The sequence below is a fragment of the Melospiza melodia genome, chromosome 2 (genome assembly GCF_035770615.1).
Source record: "Melospiza melodia melodia isolate bMelMel2 chromosome 2, bMelMel2.pri, whole genome shotgun sequence".
Lineage (NCBI taxonomy): Eukaryota > Metazoa > Chordata > Aves > Passeriformes > Passerellidae > Melospiza > Melospiza melodia.
The window spans coordinates 111,062,870-111,082,403 of record NC_086195.1 but is presented as its reverse complement, the minus strand read 5'-3'; the positions used below and the strand labels follow the sequence as shown (position 1 = coordinate 111,082,403).

The following is a 19,534-nucleotide window of genomic DNA, read 5'->3' as shown; positions in this document are numbered from 1 at the left end:
TTGCTGAAATGGAGAACTTGGGTCCAGTCCCCCTTGTGCTAAAAGTGATGGCTAAATTGTCACTATTAAGTCAAGGCAGAGCCTGACATCTTCCAAGCTCACTTTCTGCTTTCCTAATGATCTGATGTGTTTTGGATGGCTGTATTTTTTCAGGAGTTCTCTTCCTGCCCCATGACCCAGCTGTTCTACACCAGACTCGCTTTCCCTGTCTGCAGGTGTTTTATCTCCTTGCAAACTGTTCCCAGGAGAAAGCCATTCCTATCTCCCAGACTCTCCTTTCACCAGGTTGTGTCTGAGTCCTGCACACACAGACCTTGCTGATAGGTGAAAATCTTATCAGCTGGTCCTGACAACCTGAGGTGTCCTAGGCTGCCTTGGGCTTGCCCTCAGGCTCTGCAGTAACCAGAGCAATCACCTCACTGCAGCACAAGCAATGGGTGACCTTAGGAAGCACTCAAACATTTGCATATTATTGCATACATAAAAATAATAATAAATGTTGGTGGGATGTGGAGTGGTGCAGAGTACCTCTTATCATCAGGCTCCACAAAAGCTCCTTCATTTGTTTATAAGGAACTGCAGACCAGAGATGCCTGAACTTGCAGACAGGAAGGGTGAGGGGGGAAAACACCTCCACTTGTTTTCTGCTTTGAACAACAACATTTCTCTTAACCTTAACCATAGAAGGTAGTGAAGCCACTTGGCACAGAGACTAAGTACCTTGGCTGGAAATGTTGGCTTGTTTCTGTTAGCACACAGAGAGTTCTGTTCCATGCATGCCGAGGGGGGAAGGACTCCCCACACTGCAGCCCTCTGCACCCCTCAGACACAAGTTTGGGGAACAGCTTGCCTGCAGACACACACTGCTGGCTTCAGCTGCCATCTCTCCTCCTGCCTCCCTCCCTGGTGTCCCAAGCGTATCCCCTCAAGAGGGGCCACCACCAGCAGTCAGGGCAGGGGAGCTTTACTGCTCTGAAGGATTAGCTGAGCCCTGGGCTGGGGGTGCTGCATCCTCAGTGAAACCCAGACTAAGGTATGGCTATGGCAGTGCAGGATGTCATGGCCCTGGAGAGAATTGGAGCCCTTGAGGCACAAGAGGCACTGACAGCTGAAAATGCTGCATTTCTGCAAAGAACTGAGTTTCTAGGGACAACATTAAAAAAGCACAATATTGGAGGTTTTGTAATAGCCACTGAGTAAAACAAAATTATGTGTGGTTTGAGGATGTTGAAAGGTGGTGTAGATTAAAGTTGTCCATTGCATTAATTTTGCTGGAATATAGTTTATCATCTGCTTTATTAGGTGGAGCATTTCCATAAAAAATGTGCTATGGAAAAGCCAGATGCCATTAATGATTAGTTAATTAGTTAATTAAATTACCTCTTTTCCCCACTTTGTGAGATAACTATTTCTGTTATTACCAAAAGGTGACTGACTCAGAGCCCAGTATGTGGTGTGATGTTTGCTGGGATGAGATGGCAGCCTGGGGCAGCAGCTTGGGCATGTGGTGAGCTTGCAATGGAGAAGTTGTTTATATATCCCAAGAGTCCTGTTTTCCTGGTGGCCCAATAAATACCACACAGAGATATGGACAAGGAGTCACTTTCACTGTTTCTTACTGGCTGCAGTTTGGTTTCTGCTTTTGCTGCTTACAGGATGAAGTATCAATAGAAACGCTTTTATGTGACATTCTGTGTTATTGTTTAGAAATTCATTAGTGAAGAAGGAAAAGGCAGTCTCCAAAAAAAACATAAGATTTTGGCAGATTTCCATCTACAGAGGAAATTTAGAACTTCAGAGCTCTGGTTTCCTTTGGAAATATGATTCAGTGAGCGTTTCCCTGAATATGAGCCCTAGACACATCTTTGTTTCTGACTGATATCTGCAGAAGAGTAGCCTCACATCTTAGCTGGACACAAAAGTAATAACATCTATATAAATTGTTAGAGTGGACCTAGTAGAAAACCAGTATATATTATTCTGAAAGCACAGGAATGAGAAACTTCAAGTATTTAGTTTTGCTTCTCATTTTGACTGTCAGGTTATGCAATTATACTCTTTCAAACACCAGTAGAGTCTGTATGATTAACTTCTGGTGGGGGCTAGAAGTAAAAATTTGGAGTCTAACCTAAAATAATCTTATAAAATAATATTAATGACACATCCAGTTGATGGTGTACAGTTTAAAAATCTACATGGAAGCCTTGATTATGGAAACCTGTTCAATAGTACAACATAGCTCAGGATGTGCAGTTTAAAACTCTGCCTTTACACAGATTAATCCTCAGGAGGTGTTTTACTAGAGCTTGGTCAATTGCCTCCAGATTAACACACATTTTCTTTAGAAAAGTTAACAATAAAAAAGAAACGTAACTTGAATGTTCAAATAAATGTGTCAGTGGACTTGGGCATGGTCCTCAGAAGGGTTTGGTACCTCTGCTTTTTTAACTGTTTCAGGTAATTTTTTAGAAAAGTAAGTGGCAAATGTCTGGGTGACCAGCACAAGCTATTTAAGGAGAGATATGGATGAAACGTTCTCAGGGGACTTTGCATGTACCTGAATTTCAGCATGTGCTTTGCCAAATTGAAAATATAAATGTTTTCCATTCAGCAATTGAGAAGTGCTCTTACACTTAAGAATGTCCTACATTAAAGCACAGAAATCTGAGGTGATGTGCTCTCTCCTGTTTTAGGAAATCCATCCCCGAAGAGGAAGGTCATACAGAACACCCAGGCTTCAATGTCATCTGTGAAGAGAAGATTTGGGTGGTGTCCTAGGTTGACTATATGATGCTTTTATCCCCAGTCATCTTGTTTTGTTTATGCTGAATAATAAGTTTTGCACCTTTAAGACTTGTTCCAGAGAGTGAAGGGGGGAGAAGAGAAGCACGCAGTTTGTTTTCAGACACTGCACTCACTCCTCCACATTCCTGCTCCTGGACTGTGTTGTCCAGGATGGACAGACAGCGGGACAGAGTTCTCCTTTTGTTTTAGTTACTTTTAGCTAGCTGAGGCAAAGTAGTTCCCTGACTGTGGGGTTATTTTTTCCCCTTTACTTTGGACCTGTTCAAACCTGCTCTGGACTGAACACCAGTAGAGCACCGGCAGCTGCACCTGTGGCCCACCAGGCCAGGCCTGGCCTGTGACATTTCCAGCACCGGAGGGACTGATCAGAGACTGAGTGAGCTGAGCTGCAACCCATGAAAAGGACTTTCTGTGTGTGGCTCAAGAAAGTGGAAAAAACTTTTATTGATGCATGTTGGTTGTGCTTGCTGTGTAGTGGGTTAAAGCATTCAGTAGCCATGTTGCTTGAAATCGTAATGTCTCTTGGAGTGGAGGCCTTCATGTGGTTCTGGTCTCTAGACTTTTTTGAGGTTTCAATACCTTTCTGGTCTCTAGGATTATTGTCCCTAACACACAGCTTTTACAGTAGAGGGGCACAGATTGGAATAGCTACTGTGCTGAGCTTGGTGATAATGATTTATAAAGTGTTTACAAAGACACGGGAGTCTGTTTACGATATGTATGGTTTATGGTTTCTTCATCCTACCCTGCATCCCAGTTCCAGTAGTATGTTTTGGGAATTTATTAGTAATTGCACCCAGTTTGTTAGAGGAGGAGCAGGGAATGAGGCTTTCCAGCCTTTCCTTTCCTTCTTCTCCTTTGAATCTGCTATGTCACTTTTTGAGAGTATTCAGTTTCCCCTAGATGTTAAAGAGACCATCTTTCTGGTATTTAATCTCGTAAGCTTCCTCTATATGGTCTGCAGCTTCTCTAGAATGAGGGCTGAGATGTCCAGAAGAGCTGATGAAACTCCTGACCTAGAAATAGACCCAGGCATGGAAAATCCTGAGTGGTGTGGAGAATGGGAAAATATAGGCCAAACCCTGAATGAATTTTCTGATCCTGTAGACTGGGATTTTCCACATGAACAAATTCAGAACCCAGCTGAGGTGGGGAAATACCTGAAAGAGAAGTGCCATGATGACTCTGAAGAGAAAAGCCTCACTGCAATGAGCTGGGCCCTGGCCTGTGCTTATCGCACTCTGTTAGATACTGTCAGGCAGCAGACAGGGACAGGGGGGCAGGGAGAATAATCAGCAGCTACCACAGTCACTCAGGCTGCAGCCAACACCCCAGCTACTCAGGCTGGAGCTAAACCAGATAGTGAGCCTAAGCCACTGCCAGTTGCTGCAGGAAAGAAGCACACAAGCAAAACCAATCGGCCAGGGACTGATGATGATGATCCTGGGGAAGGACCCTCAACGCCAATTACTGATACAAAAGCCAAAGTTAATGCAACTGACACAGCATCAGAAGCCACTATTGAGTCCTTTTCCCTGAAGGACCTTGTTGGCCTAAGAAAGGATTATACCCGACGACCTGATGAATCCATAATTAGTTGGTTAGTCCGTCTCTGGGATGCTGCAGACGGAGCTACAGTTTTGGACGGTAGTGAAGAGAGGCATTTGGGATCCCTGTCACATGATCCTGTCATTGACCAAGGTATGATGAGGGGGATAACCCTCACAGCCTCTGGGCACGGGTCCTGGGAAGTACAGCACAAAGATACCTGTGTGCAGATGATCTCTATATGCAGCAAACCCAGTGGAAAGACATTGCTACCAGGGTAGGGAGGCTACCTGTGAAAGTCCGCCATGTAGATGCCCATGTACCCAAGAGTAGAGCCAATGAGGAGCACCAAAACAATGAGCAGGTAGACCAGGCTGCAAAGATAGAGGTGTCAAAGACAGACTTAGATTGGCAACACAAGAGAGAGTTATTCCTAGCTCGATGGGCCCATGATGCCTCAGGCCATCAGGGTAGAGATGCCACCTATAAGGAGGCACGAGACCAAGGGGTGGATCTAACCATGGACAGTATTTCTCAGGTCATCCATGACTGTGAGACGTGTGCTGCCATCAAGCAGGCCGAAGCCCCTGTGGTACGGTGGTCGGTGGTCCAAGTACAAGTATGGGGAGGCCTGGCAGATTGACTACATCACACTGCCCCAGACACGCCAGGGCAAGTGCTACGTGCTGACCATGGTGGAAGCCACCATTGGATGGTTGGAAACCTACCCTGTGTCTCATGCTACAGCCCGGAACACCATCCTGGGCCTTGAAAAGCAAGTTCTGTGGAGACATGGCACCCCTGAGAGGATTGAGTCAGACAATGGGACTCATTTCAAGGACAACCTTATCAACACCTGGGCTCGGGAACATGGCATTGAGTGGGTGTACCATATCTCCTACCATGCACCAGCTACAGGCAAAGTGAAGAGGTACAATGGAGTGTTAAAAACCACCTTGAAAGCATTAGGTGGGAGGTCCTTCAAAAATTGGGAGAAGCATCTGGCAAAAGCCACCTGGTTAGTTAACACCCAAGGCTCTACTAAGCGAGTGGGCCGGCACAATCTGAACCTTTGCTCAGAGTAGATGGAGACAAAGTCCCAGTGGTATGTGTCAGATGTTTGTTAGGGAAGACAGTTTGGATCAATTCTGCCTCGAGTACAAACAAACCCATTAGTGGGGTTGTTTTTGCTCAGGGACCAGGTTGCACGTGGTGGATAATACAAAAACATGGAAGAACACAATGTGTACCTCAGATCTGATTGTTGAGTGAAAACTATGTGTAAATATCACTGTTTGCTGAATGTCCTACTACTGTCTGTGCATAGCTGTATATTGGATGTATAACATATGTGTTTGTAGAGTTAGAATATATATTAGTTTTAGTAGTAAGCTGACGATACGGGGATAAGAGGTGGAATGTCCTGGGTTGACTATATGGTGCTTTTATCCCCAATTATCTTGTTCTGTTTATGCTGAATAAGTTTTGCACCTTTAAGACTTGTTCCAGAGAGTGAAGGGGGGAGAGAAGAAGCAGTAGTTTGTTTTCAGACCCTGCACTCACTCCTCCACATTCCTGCTCCTGGACTGGGTTGTCTGCGGGTGGACAGACAACGGGACAGAGTTCTCCTTTTGTTTTAGTTACTTTTAGCTAGCTGAGGCAAAGTAGCTCCCTGACTGTGGTTTTTTCCTTTTTCTTTGGACCTGTTTAAACCTGCTCTGGACTGAACACCAGTAGAGCACCGGCAGCTGCACCTGTGGCCCACCAGGCCAGACCTGGCCTGTGACATTTCCAGCACCAGAGGGACTGATCAGAGACTGAGTGAGCTGAACTGCAACCTGGAGAGGGGACTTTCTGAGTTTGTCATCTCTTTTGGAGCAGCAAGGAGTTTTATTGATTAGTATTGTTTAGGTTTTATTGTTTAATAACAGGTTTTTTCCACCTTTCTCTAAGGAGGTATTTTCTCCCGGACTGGTTGGGGGTCAATTCAATCTGCTTTTCTAGAGGAGCCTCTTTGGAGATTCTCTCCCAAATTTGCCCTGAACCAGGACAGGTGGATTATGGGAATCCTGGGCACAGCCAGAGGTCCCTCAAGTACCGGCACCAGTACCTAGTCAAGTACTCTGAAAAAGTGGGATTCTGAAGCCTTGAGTTGCCCCTGACAACACCTCAGCTCCAAGTATTTGATTTAATTGGAGTCAATGAAAAACCGAAGGGAATACATTGACCAGCCTCTAAACCAGCAGAGTGTCCCATGGCACCCACTCCAGGAAAAGCTCATAAGGATAACTGGACACTATAGGACTTGGTGCATGTGGGATATGGGGAGGAATCCCATGTGCAGATCTCTAATAAAATGGCTGTGCTCATCTGGTATTTTGCTTTGCATTGCAAAACTACGTGGAAATACTGTGAGAGATAGGGTAACACATGCATTAGGGGATTTAATATCCCTACTGACTGTGGAGGGATTTATTTTCTCTACCAATGCGACTCTTACTTGACTAGCCAACTCCATGTAATAACTGTAAGAGAGATTTTTATGTACATATATTTCCCCCTACATTTCCCCATATTCATTCTCAAGGTATTTGCTTAGCTTCTCTCCTCTACCTTGCACTACTCCATGATGGAAAAATAAATATTCAAGAGCTTAAATCTCAGCAGTGAGAATTTTAAAATCATCAGCTTTAATGATTTACAAATTCAGCACTTCAGTCTCCTTCTCTTACCCTCTGCCTATCACAGCTGGTTTTGCCAGGCCTCCTTTTCTCTCCTGCTGCAGGGACTTGTGAAAATGAAATGGATTGTATCTCTGAACTTTGAATGAAGCTCTGGTTGTAGCATGACTGCTAAAAAGATAAGAAGAGGTACATTGGCCTTCAGCTCCTCAACATATGCCAGAGGGAAGCTCCCCTCAACCACCTTAGTGCTCACAAGGCAGACCAAGGTACAAAACCTGTTTGAACAGAGATATTTTAAGACATTGGCTGCATACCAATTACTGCTGAGTCCTATTCATTTTGCAGTATGCTCTCTGCTGCTATGCAGCAGTAATCAAAGAAAGCTAAAAGCAAAGTGGAGATAACAATCTATCCTGATGTGAGTATTAGAAGATGAAAGAGCTTTGTTATTAATGTCCCAATAACAAGCTTTGCATTCCTGTCCTTGCACCAGCTGCACCACACTAACAAATAGCAGCACTTTCTACTTTTCATGTTTCCTGAATGATTTTCTTCAAACGAGGACCACTCTGAGTGGCAAAAATCTGTAAAATTGAGTGAAGAGAAGAAAAAGCAACATTACTCTTGTCTAGGTAGCAGATTTAGACAAAAGTGAAAAAAAATCTCAGCACTGTAACCTCTGTCCTTGTCCAGTGAGAAGACAGAAGGAAGACTCAGAGCACAAAAAAGACAATTGCAGAGGTGCTGTCAAATTGCCAGGTGTAAATGAGCTAAAAAGGAGGACTGGTCTGCCAAGTCTTATATTTTCCTGTAACTCTGAAGATTTTAAAGCAATGTCAGAACCTGTCTTTTGTAACCTGCCACCACCTTCCCCAAAACTGGCAGCAGTCTCTGAAGGCTCCATCCTCAGTGTTTTCCATCTGGCTCCATGCAGTCTAGTCCTGCAGTTCTTGGACTCCCTTTCTATATCTTCCTGGCTGCAGATTCCCCAGTAGGCACATCTCTTTCCAGTCTGCCTACAACTCTGGACTACTCTAGTACAAGTAATTGGCCAGAGCCAGACAGCCTGCATAGCAAACAGCAGTAAATAGTGATTCATTGCAGTTTAGATTCATGGATTTTCAGAGCATGTAGATTAAAACCGTGGAATCAAAGAGCTCAAACAGAAGACAATATTCAGCAGCAGGAATCCTTGAAAACCACTTCAAAATCTTTCACCTATATGTCATCTCTGAGATCCACAAATCCAGGTTTCACAGGGTTGTTCTGCCTCTGGGGGGTTTCCTCTGGAACATACTATCCTATTGAAAACCCTGGATTTTGCTCTGTATCTGCTGCAAAGCTGCTGCTGGAGCTCCCTGTGGGAAAAATGTCTTGGATTCATGGGAGCTAGCCACCTCCTTCAGTTCATATCTGTTCTGCCAGAGGCTACTTCATGAATGGCTCTGCTGCATATGATTCAATTCATTTTCTAACTTGAAACCAGCCTAATAATAAGGCATGGCATGGCTCTGACTAACTGCTACCTGGGCTGAACTGTTTAATTTATTTTATTCATTATTTTTTGGTGTGGGGGCAATGATAAGCAATATAAGAGATGCCAAAAGTATTTGCTGTATAGAGTAATGATGTTTCATGACCTCTAGTGCATTACCAGACTTCTCTAGAAACCAAATGTGTTTCGGGCTATATTGTTTGAGTGGAGAGCAGACTCAGTCATCTAATGTCAGAAGAGAGGCCATAAGCTTGGAAATAACCTTGCTACAATGGAGATGCAAACTGTGAGAGCATAGAACCTTTGATTATCAAGATTTGACATCCTATTCCTATGCATATACAAAAGACCCCATGCTGAAATCAGCATTTCAGTCAGTCCAAATGGTGATCCTTCTGCCTGCAGAAAAATTGACAGTACTTTAAGAAACTAAGCCACAGGAATTAAGCCGTTAATAAAAGTCTGAGAGGAATTCTGTCTGTGTTTCATGACCATCTTTCCCAAATTTGAGCTTTGATCCTACTGTATATTTCCTTCCATATTGACACAACTTTGCCAATGCTGTTTTGACTTGGGTTTTCTAAGTCACCAAATGGATGCTGTACTCATTGAACAGAAAAGCTCAACAGAGGGGTGGCTCAGCCTAATGAACATGGATCAATCATACCTCCCTTCAATTTGCACTTTTCCTAGAAGGATTTGCTTGCTATAGGGAAGTTCTTTGGCACAGTTATCCTCTAACCTTAATATTGGATCCTGTGTTCTGTTTCTAGCTGTGGTAGAGTTACTTATTTCCCCCTAGTAGCTGGTACTGTGCTGTGTTCTGTATTCAGAATGAAAATAATGTTGATAACCCCCTGATGTTCTAGTTTGTGGCTAAGTAGTGCTTATCAAGGACTTTTCTGTTTCCCATGCTTAGCCAGTGAGGAAGTGCACACGAAGCCGGGAGAAAACAGAGATGAACGAAAATAGCCAAAGGGACATTCCATACCACAGACATGTTCAGCATATAAACTGGGAGGGACATTGTCTGTGAGGGGCTGATTGCTGCTTGGAGATGAGCTGGGCAGTGGTCAGTGGGTAACGAGTATTTATACTGTCCATCACTTCTTTGTCTTGGGTTTTACTCTTCTCTCTTTTTACTATTGCTATTATTGTTACTGCTATTGTTATTGTTTTGCTATGTTACTATTGTTTGCTATTGTTACTGCTATGTTTTGTTTTATTTCAATTATTAAATTGTTCCTACCTCAGCCTATGGGTATTACCTTTTCCTGATTTTCCTCCCCATCCCACCGAGCGTGTTTGGAGAGTGAGTGACCAGCTGCATGCTTACCAGCTGGGGTTAATCAGGACCCTGGTGACTCTGTCCCTTTGACTACCAGGAGGATCCTCCAGCCGAGTCCCCTGTGGCTGACCATCGGCCAGAAGAAAGCCGTGCCGGTGGATTTCTCCCGTTCTGATGATAGCTGAAGCCAATCACCCCGGGCTGACAGCCCGGCCCCTTCCCTTGCGATGCCCCAAAAGCGCACACAGCTGCTGCTCGCCCGGGCTCTGGGCACAGTTCAACCTCTCCTCTCCCGTGGCTGCTCCCCCGGGGGCAGCCGGGGCGAGGCTCGCCGTCTTTCCAGGGAGCCGGGCAGGAGACACCACCCCGGGCACGGCCGGCGCTTCCCCGGGGCCGCTCCTGCAGCACCATGGAGAGAGGAGGGCGCCCGCCTCCCCCGGCCCCGCGGGACGGCAGCGGGCACGGCGGGGCTGGGCAGGGCTGGGCAGGGCACGGGAGGACACGGGGATCTGCCAAGCAGCAGGGAGCAGGAGGGCAGTCTCCATCCTCAACACTCATGCAGCCTGACCCCCTGCAAACCCACTCAGGATGGGAGTAAAGCCGTGGTGTTGGCTCCTGGGGGGTTTAGCACTAAGTGCCCTCCTCTGAGGCTGAGGAGAAGCCTGGCCTTGGCTGCCGTGCGTATATCTGGCTGGCTTGTTGACTCGCACCAAACATGCATAGCGTGCTTTCCCTGGCAGTAAGTTTCTGTCAAGTAAGGGACACTCATGTCAGTCCTTTCCAGCTCTAGAGGCTGGATTCTCTGGCAAAATTGCTAATGTCACCCTGAAGCCCAGCTAGAATTGCCCCCCACACCCTGATGAACCCAAGCGGTGTTTGACCATGCAAGGCTGCTCTGGGTACAGGTGCTGCAATAGCAGTTTTCTTGTATCAACTTCCTTCTGCTGCTTATCTGCATTGCAGTGGCGGTATCATGAAAAGGCAGGCCTGATGTGACCCAGAACAGCTGGGCATTGCCTGCTCCATATTGGCTACCATCAGGATAGCACTATTTGCCTCATCAGGCGCTGACAAGATGCCAGCAGGAGATCTGAGGCTCAAAGAAGCAAAGGTTCAAGGAAGCAGATTTCTCCTAGTTTCTTGCACACCTCCCTGAACTCATGGTATGGAAAACCAGAATATATAGGAGTCATTAAGCAGTGCCATAAGCAAGGCATGCAAAATGCCAAACTAATTGTTTGAAGAAGCCTAGTATAGCTGTTCTGACAGACTGAGGAAGGGTCATAGAAAATGGATGTAGACACAGCTCAGTTGGTTAGTTATAATTCTTTACTTTATGTGAATGAAACAGCTCTGTGTAACATTACCCAAGTCAAAATACCTAAATAAAGTGTCTAAGCCATGCTTGATAGCTAAAATATGGTTCTTGTCAAATCTGGGTAATTCTGTCATTGTAAGAATTCTGAATTATATACATGAGAAGAATGACAAAAGAGGTTGACTATGACTTGAGGAGCACTGGGGAGTTAGCAGGAGGCAGGCTGGATCCTAACTCTGCCATAAAAATCAGTACCTTTCTGGAATTCATGACTCCAGAGTTTCGATTCTCCAGCTCATGCTTTGAAGGCTCTTTGTATATCTTTCTTGCTGATAAGGACTGAGTGGTTAATCAAAGGTTACTCTTTTTGAAAAAATGTTGTCTCACTGCTAGTTTTAATTTCTGGCATTTATTGGCTGTATGAGTTTATGCTTGTGAGTAATGGTCTCTTGATCTTAGTCGTACCATTTCCATGGGTGTATCTGACACTCTGATAATCATAATCAAGTTAACTGAAGAGACAATGTTCCCAGATAATATTTAGCTTGAAGCTTGTTGTATTTGTGTCAGATCTGATGAATGACTTTGTTGCATACTTCTCCCAAAGCAGCTGATTTAATAAAAGATATTGCTTCTTTCCACAAACATTGCCTTAAATGACTGTAGCTACAATGCTATTACTATTCAGGATCTCCTTTTAAGATCTTTCATATGAATGTTTCAGTCACTGCAGCAGAGCACATCGTGGCTGGACATGTGAATGCACATGTACATTTGGCAACAGCCCAGCTAGCTTTGGGTACTGCTAGCAGTGTGGCCCTGCTAAACCAGACTTCCAGAAATGTGAACCCCTCAACATCTGTACCTGGGGAGGGTTGCAGAAGCAGAGCTCTCACTGCCTTTCCTATGCTCCTATCAGCACAACTAGTCCTCAAGCTGAAAGTCAGTTCTGGTAAATATCTGCATGCTGCCTACAACTGCAGAGTAATCCTGCTCAGACCAAGGCCCCTGGAATATGTTTGTTTCATTTTTTTTTCTGTGAAAAACAGAAAAAAAACCCCTTAAAAATTCATAGACCCCCTTTAGAAGCCTCCCCTGCAAAATCCTCACAAAAAATGCAATTAAACATGCAACAATCAAATGAATCTGCTTTGGAGTAGGAGTGACTTACTACACTAACATAATACTGTTGCTGCTGCTGTTGCTGTTACTGCTAATACTTCTGTAGGGTAACCTGAAAATGGCAGGATAGGAATGGAATGAGGAACTTGTGCAATTTGTCTATGGCTATAGGAAAATTTCCAAATTGGTTCCATAAAAAGATGAACGTGCAGAAGGAAAGGTATACTGCCAGCCTTCCATGGCCTTAGTATGTAAATTATAACAATATCTTGAAGCTCTGAGGGCACAGAGCTCATTACTTTAATCTGAGCATATTATTGTTTTACAATCCATGATAGAGTGACAGTGCAAAGCCCTTTCCCTGCTGAACTCTTGTTTTCCTTGGATTATCAGGAGTTTATGTTTAGCAGGTTTTCCAAACTGAATACCTTGCTCTTTCCCAGTAGTGTTTGTGCTACGTGTAACATTATCTTTTGCTGGTGCATGCACTGGCAAGTTAAAATTAGACTTCCTAAATGTCATTACATCAGCTTGTTACTCTCTTACTTGAACAAGACTGTGCTACTTTCATTAATGAATTTATACTCTATATTCCTCTAAAAAACAAACCAGCAAAATTTTACTCAGACACTTAAGTATGTATTTATACAATGCATGCATAACATGCATTTTCTGTTTATTCAAATTTCAATCTGCCAGTGATGAAAATAATAGTAACAATACAAAGTCGCAAATAGATTACATCTGATTATCCTGAAAGCAGATTTTGTGCTACTAACACTAGCAGTAATGGTACTTTCTAGTTACTTTACATTGCTTTAAACAATGCCTGAGAAAAAGAGCTGATTTTCTTCCTTTAAATCTTGGCAAAAATAATGCATAAATGGTTATCTACAAAATATAATATTCACTTTTCAAAAATATGTGTGAGTTTCTGTGCCTTTTAAGTAATTTTTGATGAACTGCATTCTTTAAAAGAAATAAAACACTTCTTATCCATTCACATTTCTCATGGGTGGTGTGTGATGATTTGAAACAGGGCATCACAAAATATGTAGAGAAATTATGTTGAGTTTTATCTCAAAATCATCTGTATGTGTAAGAGTTTATCTGAATGTCACAGCATGTAGTCTGATGTGTCAGGGGCATGAAAGGCAAAAAAAGGCAAGGATCTGGAACATCCCCAAGCTTCCATGCTTCCACATATGTGTGAGTCTACTCTATCTGAGTAATATACCGTATGGTAACAACCATGCAATGTTACATTTTCTATTTCATTCAGCCACTGGCTGTTATTATCTCAACATTCTCCTACTGTAGTCTGACTCCATTTTGTTTGTGTGCTGTTCACCCCAGGGAGTGCAATCCTTCTGCCAAGGCCCTCATGAGTGCTTACACACAGCTTCACTGAAAACACTATTTGGCCTACTATCACAAGGCTTAACAGCAAACAAAACCAAACCTCTTCATTTACTGCTTTACACATAGGGAGAAACACAAAACACATTGCACGGTACACTTACAGCCAGCCCCTATCTCTGAGAAAAGCTGTTTCTGACATAAGGCAAGAAGTCTTCATTTGTTTCTACGTTCTGATATATGGCTTACAAATCTAGCACTTTCCATTAAAATGGACATTCTGACACAGCACACCTTTTATCTTTAAAGTTAAAATGTTAGCCTGTTATACAAGCAAGTATATACACCAGCACTTAATTCCTGCTATATGAGTATTTGCACAGGATGCACATATTCATGCATGTGGTTATTTGCTCTCTGATTTTTTCAGATACTAAAAAGACCACTGACAACTGTCACAGACCTGGCTATCTTTCCCCCTCCCACCATCCAGCAAGAACACAGCTCATTTTGCCACGGAAATTAGAGCTGTAAGACAATTTGGTCCATTTCTCTGCTCACAGTGGTTTGATACTGACAGTTTATTGCTGGCACTATGTCCAGTATACTTATCACATATTACCAACCACAGAGTAGAGCTTACTGTCTTTCTTGGAATACATGTCATTCCTACAAAGTTGTTTCTGTTATTTTGCCTACAAAACCATTTACCTATATTCATCACAATGCTTTAAACAAAATCTCTTGCACAAGCCAAAATAATCTCTTACTCCTCATGCTCACATCTTGCAATACATGGTTTTCCATAAGTTCCAGTTAAATTATGCTTCCTTACCTTCTACTTTGAAGATGGTAAGGTGAGGTCTGCAGTGAAAAGCCCCCAGGGCGTTGCCAGCACAGTTCATCCAAAGACCCTGGAAGACCCAGGTTGCAGTGATAACAGATGATGCTCGACTAGTGACCTTCCACTCATTTGATGCAGTAGCAGCAATAGCAGCTCCCAGCCCACAGAAACAAAATATGAAAGCTATAATCTGTATTGCCAGCATGTTTCTCTGTAAACCAGGGACTTACTAATGCCAGTGTGTGGAGAGAAAAGCACTTCAGTCACGTGTGTAAGCAAAAAGGCATAACATAAGCAAAATATACTTGAACAAGTTCAGTACCACTTGCTACAGAAAGTTAATGTGGCTGAAAGAAATTTTCATGGTTGAGTGATTTAAGAAAGGCCCTAGGCATTACAAATATTTAGAAAGAAAGTCAAGGTAGAACTTTATAGGAAATAATTACTAGTATTTACTTACTAATTTCTAATTGCAAAAATTAATTGTTTTCATTTTTTTCCCAATAAAGTATTCCAGTTAATGCTTAATTTTTAGTTAATTGGAAACTTACAACCATTCCATCTAGCAAAATAGGTTCAGAGTCCAAATTGTACAGCGCTATTTAACGGATTACCACAACATTTTAGGAGGATCACACAACACTTGAAAAATAACTCATTGAAAGGCTGTGAAATGAATTCAGGCATAACCAGCCACCATGCAAGCAGCTCTAAAACTGGAGGAGGTAGTGTCTGCAGGTATATTTATAGAATAGCAGATCTAGAACAACAAGAGAAAGAGCGAGTGGTCCCTGAGCAGTAATGCAGCTGCGGCAGTCAGCAGAACGAGCCTCATGCAGCCCCACTGAGACTTTTCACTTGGTCATTGTAGAAAAGGTACTGCTTCTAACTCTCTGCATGAAATATGCAGTGCAGGAACATCTGTCCTACCACTGACTGAGCTCCTGCAACCTCATGCCGTGAAGAAACCTCAAGTATGCAACTGACTTGACAAAAGCCGCGGGTACTGACAGCACCACGCAGCAACAGTATTCCTGAGTATACAATCATTACTGGTGTGGGACATACACACAATTTTGCAGACATGTGCGGCCTTCACTCTTTTAAAATTCCAACTTCCAGATGTATTTATACCTTTCCTGGTACTTTTGGCCTCCTCCCTAAAGAAGGAGAAAACTCTTTCTCTTTGGTGCTAGTGTTTGCCAATTGGTGACATGAAATTACCCTGAATATTGTAAATACTTTTGACAATAAAAAAGGTCCATATTTTTCCCTTTGGATACTTCTTGTGTTGATTGTCCCAGTTACTTCTGTGGTAAAATCCCACACTGAACATTGGCACTGGAATTTTTCTGTAGAATTTTCACAGGTCATAGAAGGGTTAAACAAGGGTGCTAAAACATCACTAACATTCCATGTAAAGAGCAAGAGGAGTTTCACTGAGACTTCCTCTTGAACCACCATCTGGTACTCTCACTTTAACCAGCCTTTGACTCAGCACTGAGAAGGAGGACCCAAAAGGTGAATTGTACAGACCTGAAAATTACACCACAAGAAGGAATTTCTTTTCAGACTAATTAGTAGGCTCACATCCCACACATCTAGAGTGAACTGAAATTTTTTTGTAAACATAGACAAATTGAAAGACATGAAAAGTGGGTTTGCTACGGAGCATCATTATAATATAGCAGGTTGTTTTAATGTTGAGGACAATATCACACAGGAAGGAAGCAATTTTGCATTGCTGTTAAATAATATAGTAACATTTTTATTATTTTAGGTGTCAAACTTCATGTAAACTTTCATATATATTTTCATTAAATTTGAAAGGGCATAGAGGAGAAATGGGTCCAGCTTTGAAGCAGATTCCTGAGAGATGAGATAATTTTTTGTTCTATATCTACCATACAAAAAGTTGGTTTTGGGTTTGCTCTTTTGTTTGTCAAAGACTATGTAAATTCACACAGAATACTGAGAAGACATTTCATTAGGTATCTTTTTTCTTTTTTAAACCCTCTGAGTGACACTAATGCTGGCTGAGCACTCACAGTAGCTCAAAGACATGTTTTACATCTGATGCTATATTTAAGCCTAGTTTTGGACTTTCTCTGAGTGTTGTCACTGACAGAAAAACCTCCAAAATCAAAAAATCTAGCCAACCAAACAGAACAACTGAAAAGCCCCCCAAACTCAGAAGCTGCTCATTTGGACTGGAAAAGCAAGGATGGCTGCATCTCTCATTCCTCCCCACTCCTCTTTTTTGCTATTCACAGCAGTGTGCATTATCAATACAGCCTGTGAGGAGCTACCCACGCTCAGGCTCAGCAGGACAGGGTCTGTTTCTAAGTGACCTGGATCTAAGGCAGAGGTACCTTCTCAGTAAGACCTTGGTCTTTTAAACCAATGTCATGCTATTGTTATAAAAAGGGTTTTCACATTTCTCTTTCTAGATAAACTGCAATACATACTCCTAAGTCTCTTCCCCTTCTCACTCTTAGATCATTTTCTACCAACATCCCATCCAATACAAACTCATTATCTTATGCTGGTGCCTGTCTACAGGCACTTTCCACTAAAGGCTGCTTACTTTAGTGGAAAGTGCCTGTAGACACCACTTGAACTGTAGACTACTCTTTCATGGCTTGAGGAGGACTTAGTGGTTTCTTGGCCTTTATCTTCCTTGTTTTCTAGTGCATGACTGTGGAATTCATGGTCACAAGCACTTCACCCTGCATTGCTTCTAGAGAGTTAGTGTGTGAGTGATGAATAAATTAAACAGATACTTAAGTGATAAGAAAGAAGTAAGCAGTCCTGTTTACAACCCTCATTTCTTCTATAAACTGTAAGAAGTAAGTTAATCAGTCATTTAAGAAGTTCAAGGCGAAGTTGAAAGTTAACCTGTTAGTGTTGTTTTCCATTATATCAAAACATTTTTCTCTGTTACTGAACAGACAAAAAGTTGGAAAACAGCCACGAGTTTAAGGACTGTTTAAATATGAAGTTGGAAAGGGAAAACATTTTGCTATGGGCCTTGGTTGAAGCATTTTCCCCAAACTCCACAGACACAGTAATTGATTATGTGACATATTGCTGTCTCTGTTAAACTGGACACTGTGCCAGTAACACACAATATTTCTTTTACTACTGATATTATCTTTTTAAATGTCCAGTGCCAGTTCTTAAATGCAGGTGACGCCTCTGCAGCAAGACAAGAATGTTTACACAGGTAAGCTGTAGCTTTCAGTCTGTGAATTCTACTTAAGCCTATGTCAATTGTTGTAAACTTTTAATTGGATGAGTTCCCAATACTGATACAGATCTGGCTGCTGACAACATATATTTTGCTCATGAAGACAAACACAGCTAGAGCAAACACTTTGCTAACTGAATCAGTTGTGGAGAAAATTATGGTAAAAAAAAAGAACCAAGTGCAAATCAATCCTGATGTTATCTAGATGAGAGAAAGAGAGCTCTACAAAGGCGGTACCTAAGGTAACATGGACACAAAAACGTATGAGATAAATAATTATGCCAAAGAAATTCTGTGCAGAGTGGGTGGACCATGCAAATTATCGTGAGCACTGCCAGGAAGTTATGGGACGCCTAAATAACCAGGAGAATTGGACAAGCAATAAAACTAGAAGTTACAAAGACAGAATCTGTGACTCAGGACTTCTGCAGAAGTCAAAGAAGTGAAAACAGTGCGTAAAGAAATCAAATGCTTGGAGACATCTCTACTAAATTCAGTCAGGCACCAGCTGTATGGTAATATGACTGGTCCTATTACACAAACAAAAAAATTCCTGAGAACTGGCAGTGAAGTATGAGATGGTGTTGAAAGAAGAAAAAATACATTCCAGATGAGCACCAAGTTCTGCTGTCTCTGCCAGATGCATGCAACTTAGAAATCAAGCAAGAAGGGTAGCAGGCTGAAAGTGTACCACCTAGAGAGGAATTTCAAGGAGCAATGAAATCGCTGGAAGTGGGAAAGTTGAGGAAAAATACAGTTTCATAGTTTACTATAACAGAAAGAGAACATTACATTTCAACATTATAGTGGTATGCAGCAATTGCAGTTTGAGATGTTTGCTGTTCAACTTGTTAATCACGAAGTGCTGGGTGACATAAACAGAGAAGGAAAACTCAGTTCAATGTTCATCCCAAATGTATTGCTTTTTATTGAGCAGTCACAATACTGTAGTCACAATACTAATATGATTATATTATGTATTATGTATTATAGTATAATCCCATTATTAATAGTACAATTTTTATATTCCCTTTCCTGTAAATATTTCAGGTCAGAGTCAATCGGGTTCTTAGTGTTCTGCTCTAAGTGAATATGTCCCAGCTCATTGCAGAGAATTTGGACTTAGGTAGTCTTTAAAAGGACCCTTCAAAGTCAAACTATTGCATGATTCTATAATATTGCTGTGGAAGAGAAAGAAAAACTTCATATCCTTATCACTAGGAGAATTGCTTTGCAAATATATGGATACAGCAGGTAACCCAATTCAGGGTTTACACTAAATTTATACAATCTAGGTATACACGTGTTTAGGAAAATACATAACTATATATGTAGTCATGTAGGTACAAGCTATGCTTGTACCAACATAATGTAGTATGTTACATGTAGTACTATGTAGTAGTTGTAGTACTATGTAGTAGTATATGTAGTACATGTATGTAGTACTATGTTATGTACTTATGTAGGTACAAGATATGCTTTATTACATTTTAAAGCATTTTGTTAGTTGTTTAAAGGGCAAACTGCTCACTTGTGCATTATTAAAATAAGTACTTCTTGAATATTTGTCTAAGAATGTGTGGGATTTTGAACAACTGATTCAAATCAGTGTTTGGTATGAAGATTATTTCCTCATCGTGTTCCTTAATTGGGCATTAAAGACAAGAGATGAATTTGAAAATTTAGGATGACAGAGCATTATGTTCCTTATTTTATGCTGTTGACACTAGGCACTAGCAAACTTATTTGGATAAAAGACATTTGCTGTCACTAAGTGCATTGTTGCTGCTGGCACTCAACCTAGACTTTCAGTAAGTGGAA

The 19,534-nt window shown here is 42.1% G+C and overlaps 1 protein-coding gene across 1 annotated transcript in view; it reads right to left on the bottom strand.

Annotated features, from left to right (window-relative positions):
* Positions 1 to 14,739, bottom strand: part of CLDN10 (claudin 10) — a 57,215-nt gene extending 42,476 nt beyond the window's left edge. Inside the window, exon 1 of the mRNA XM_063149551.1 lies at positions 14,455 to 14,739. Within this exon, the coding sequence (XP_063005621.1) occupies positions 14,455 to 14,668 (214 nt within the window). The 5' untranslated portion in view covers positions 14,669 to 14,739. The remainder of the gene's footprint in view (positions 1 to 14,454) is intronic.
* Positions 14,740 to 19,534: the final 4,795 nt, after the last annotated feature.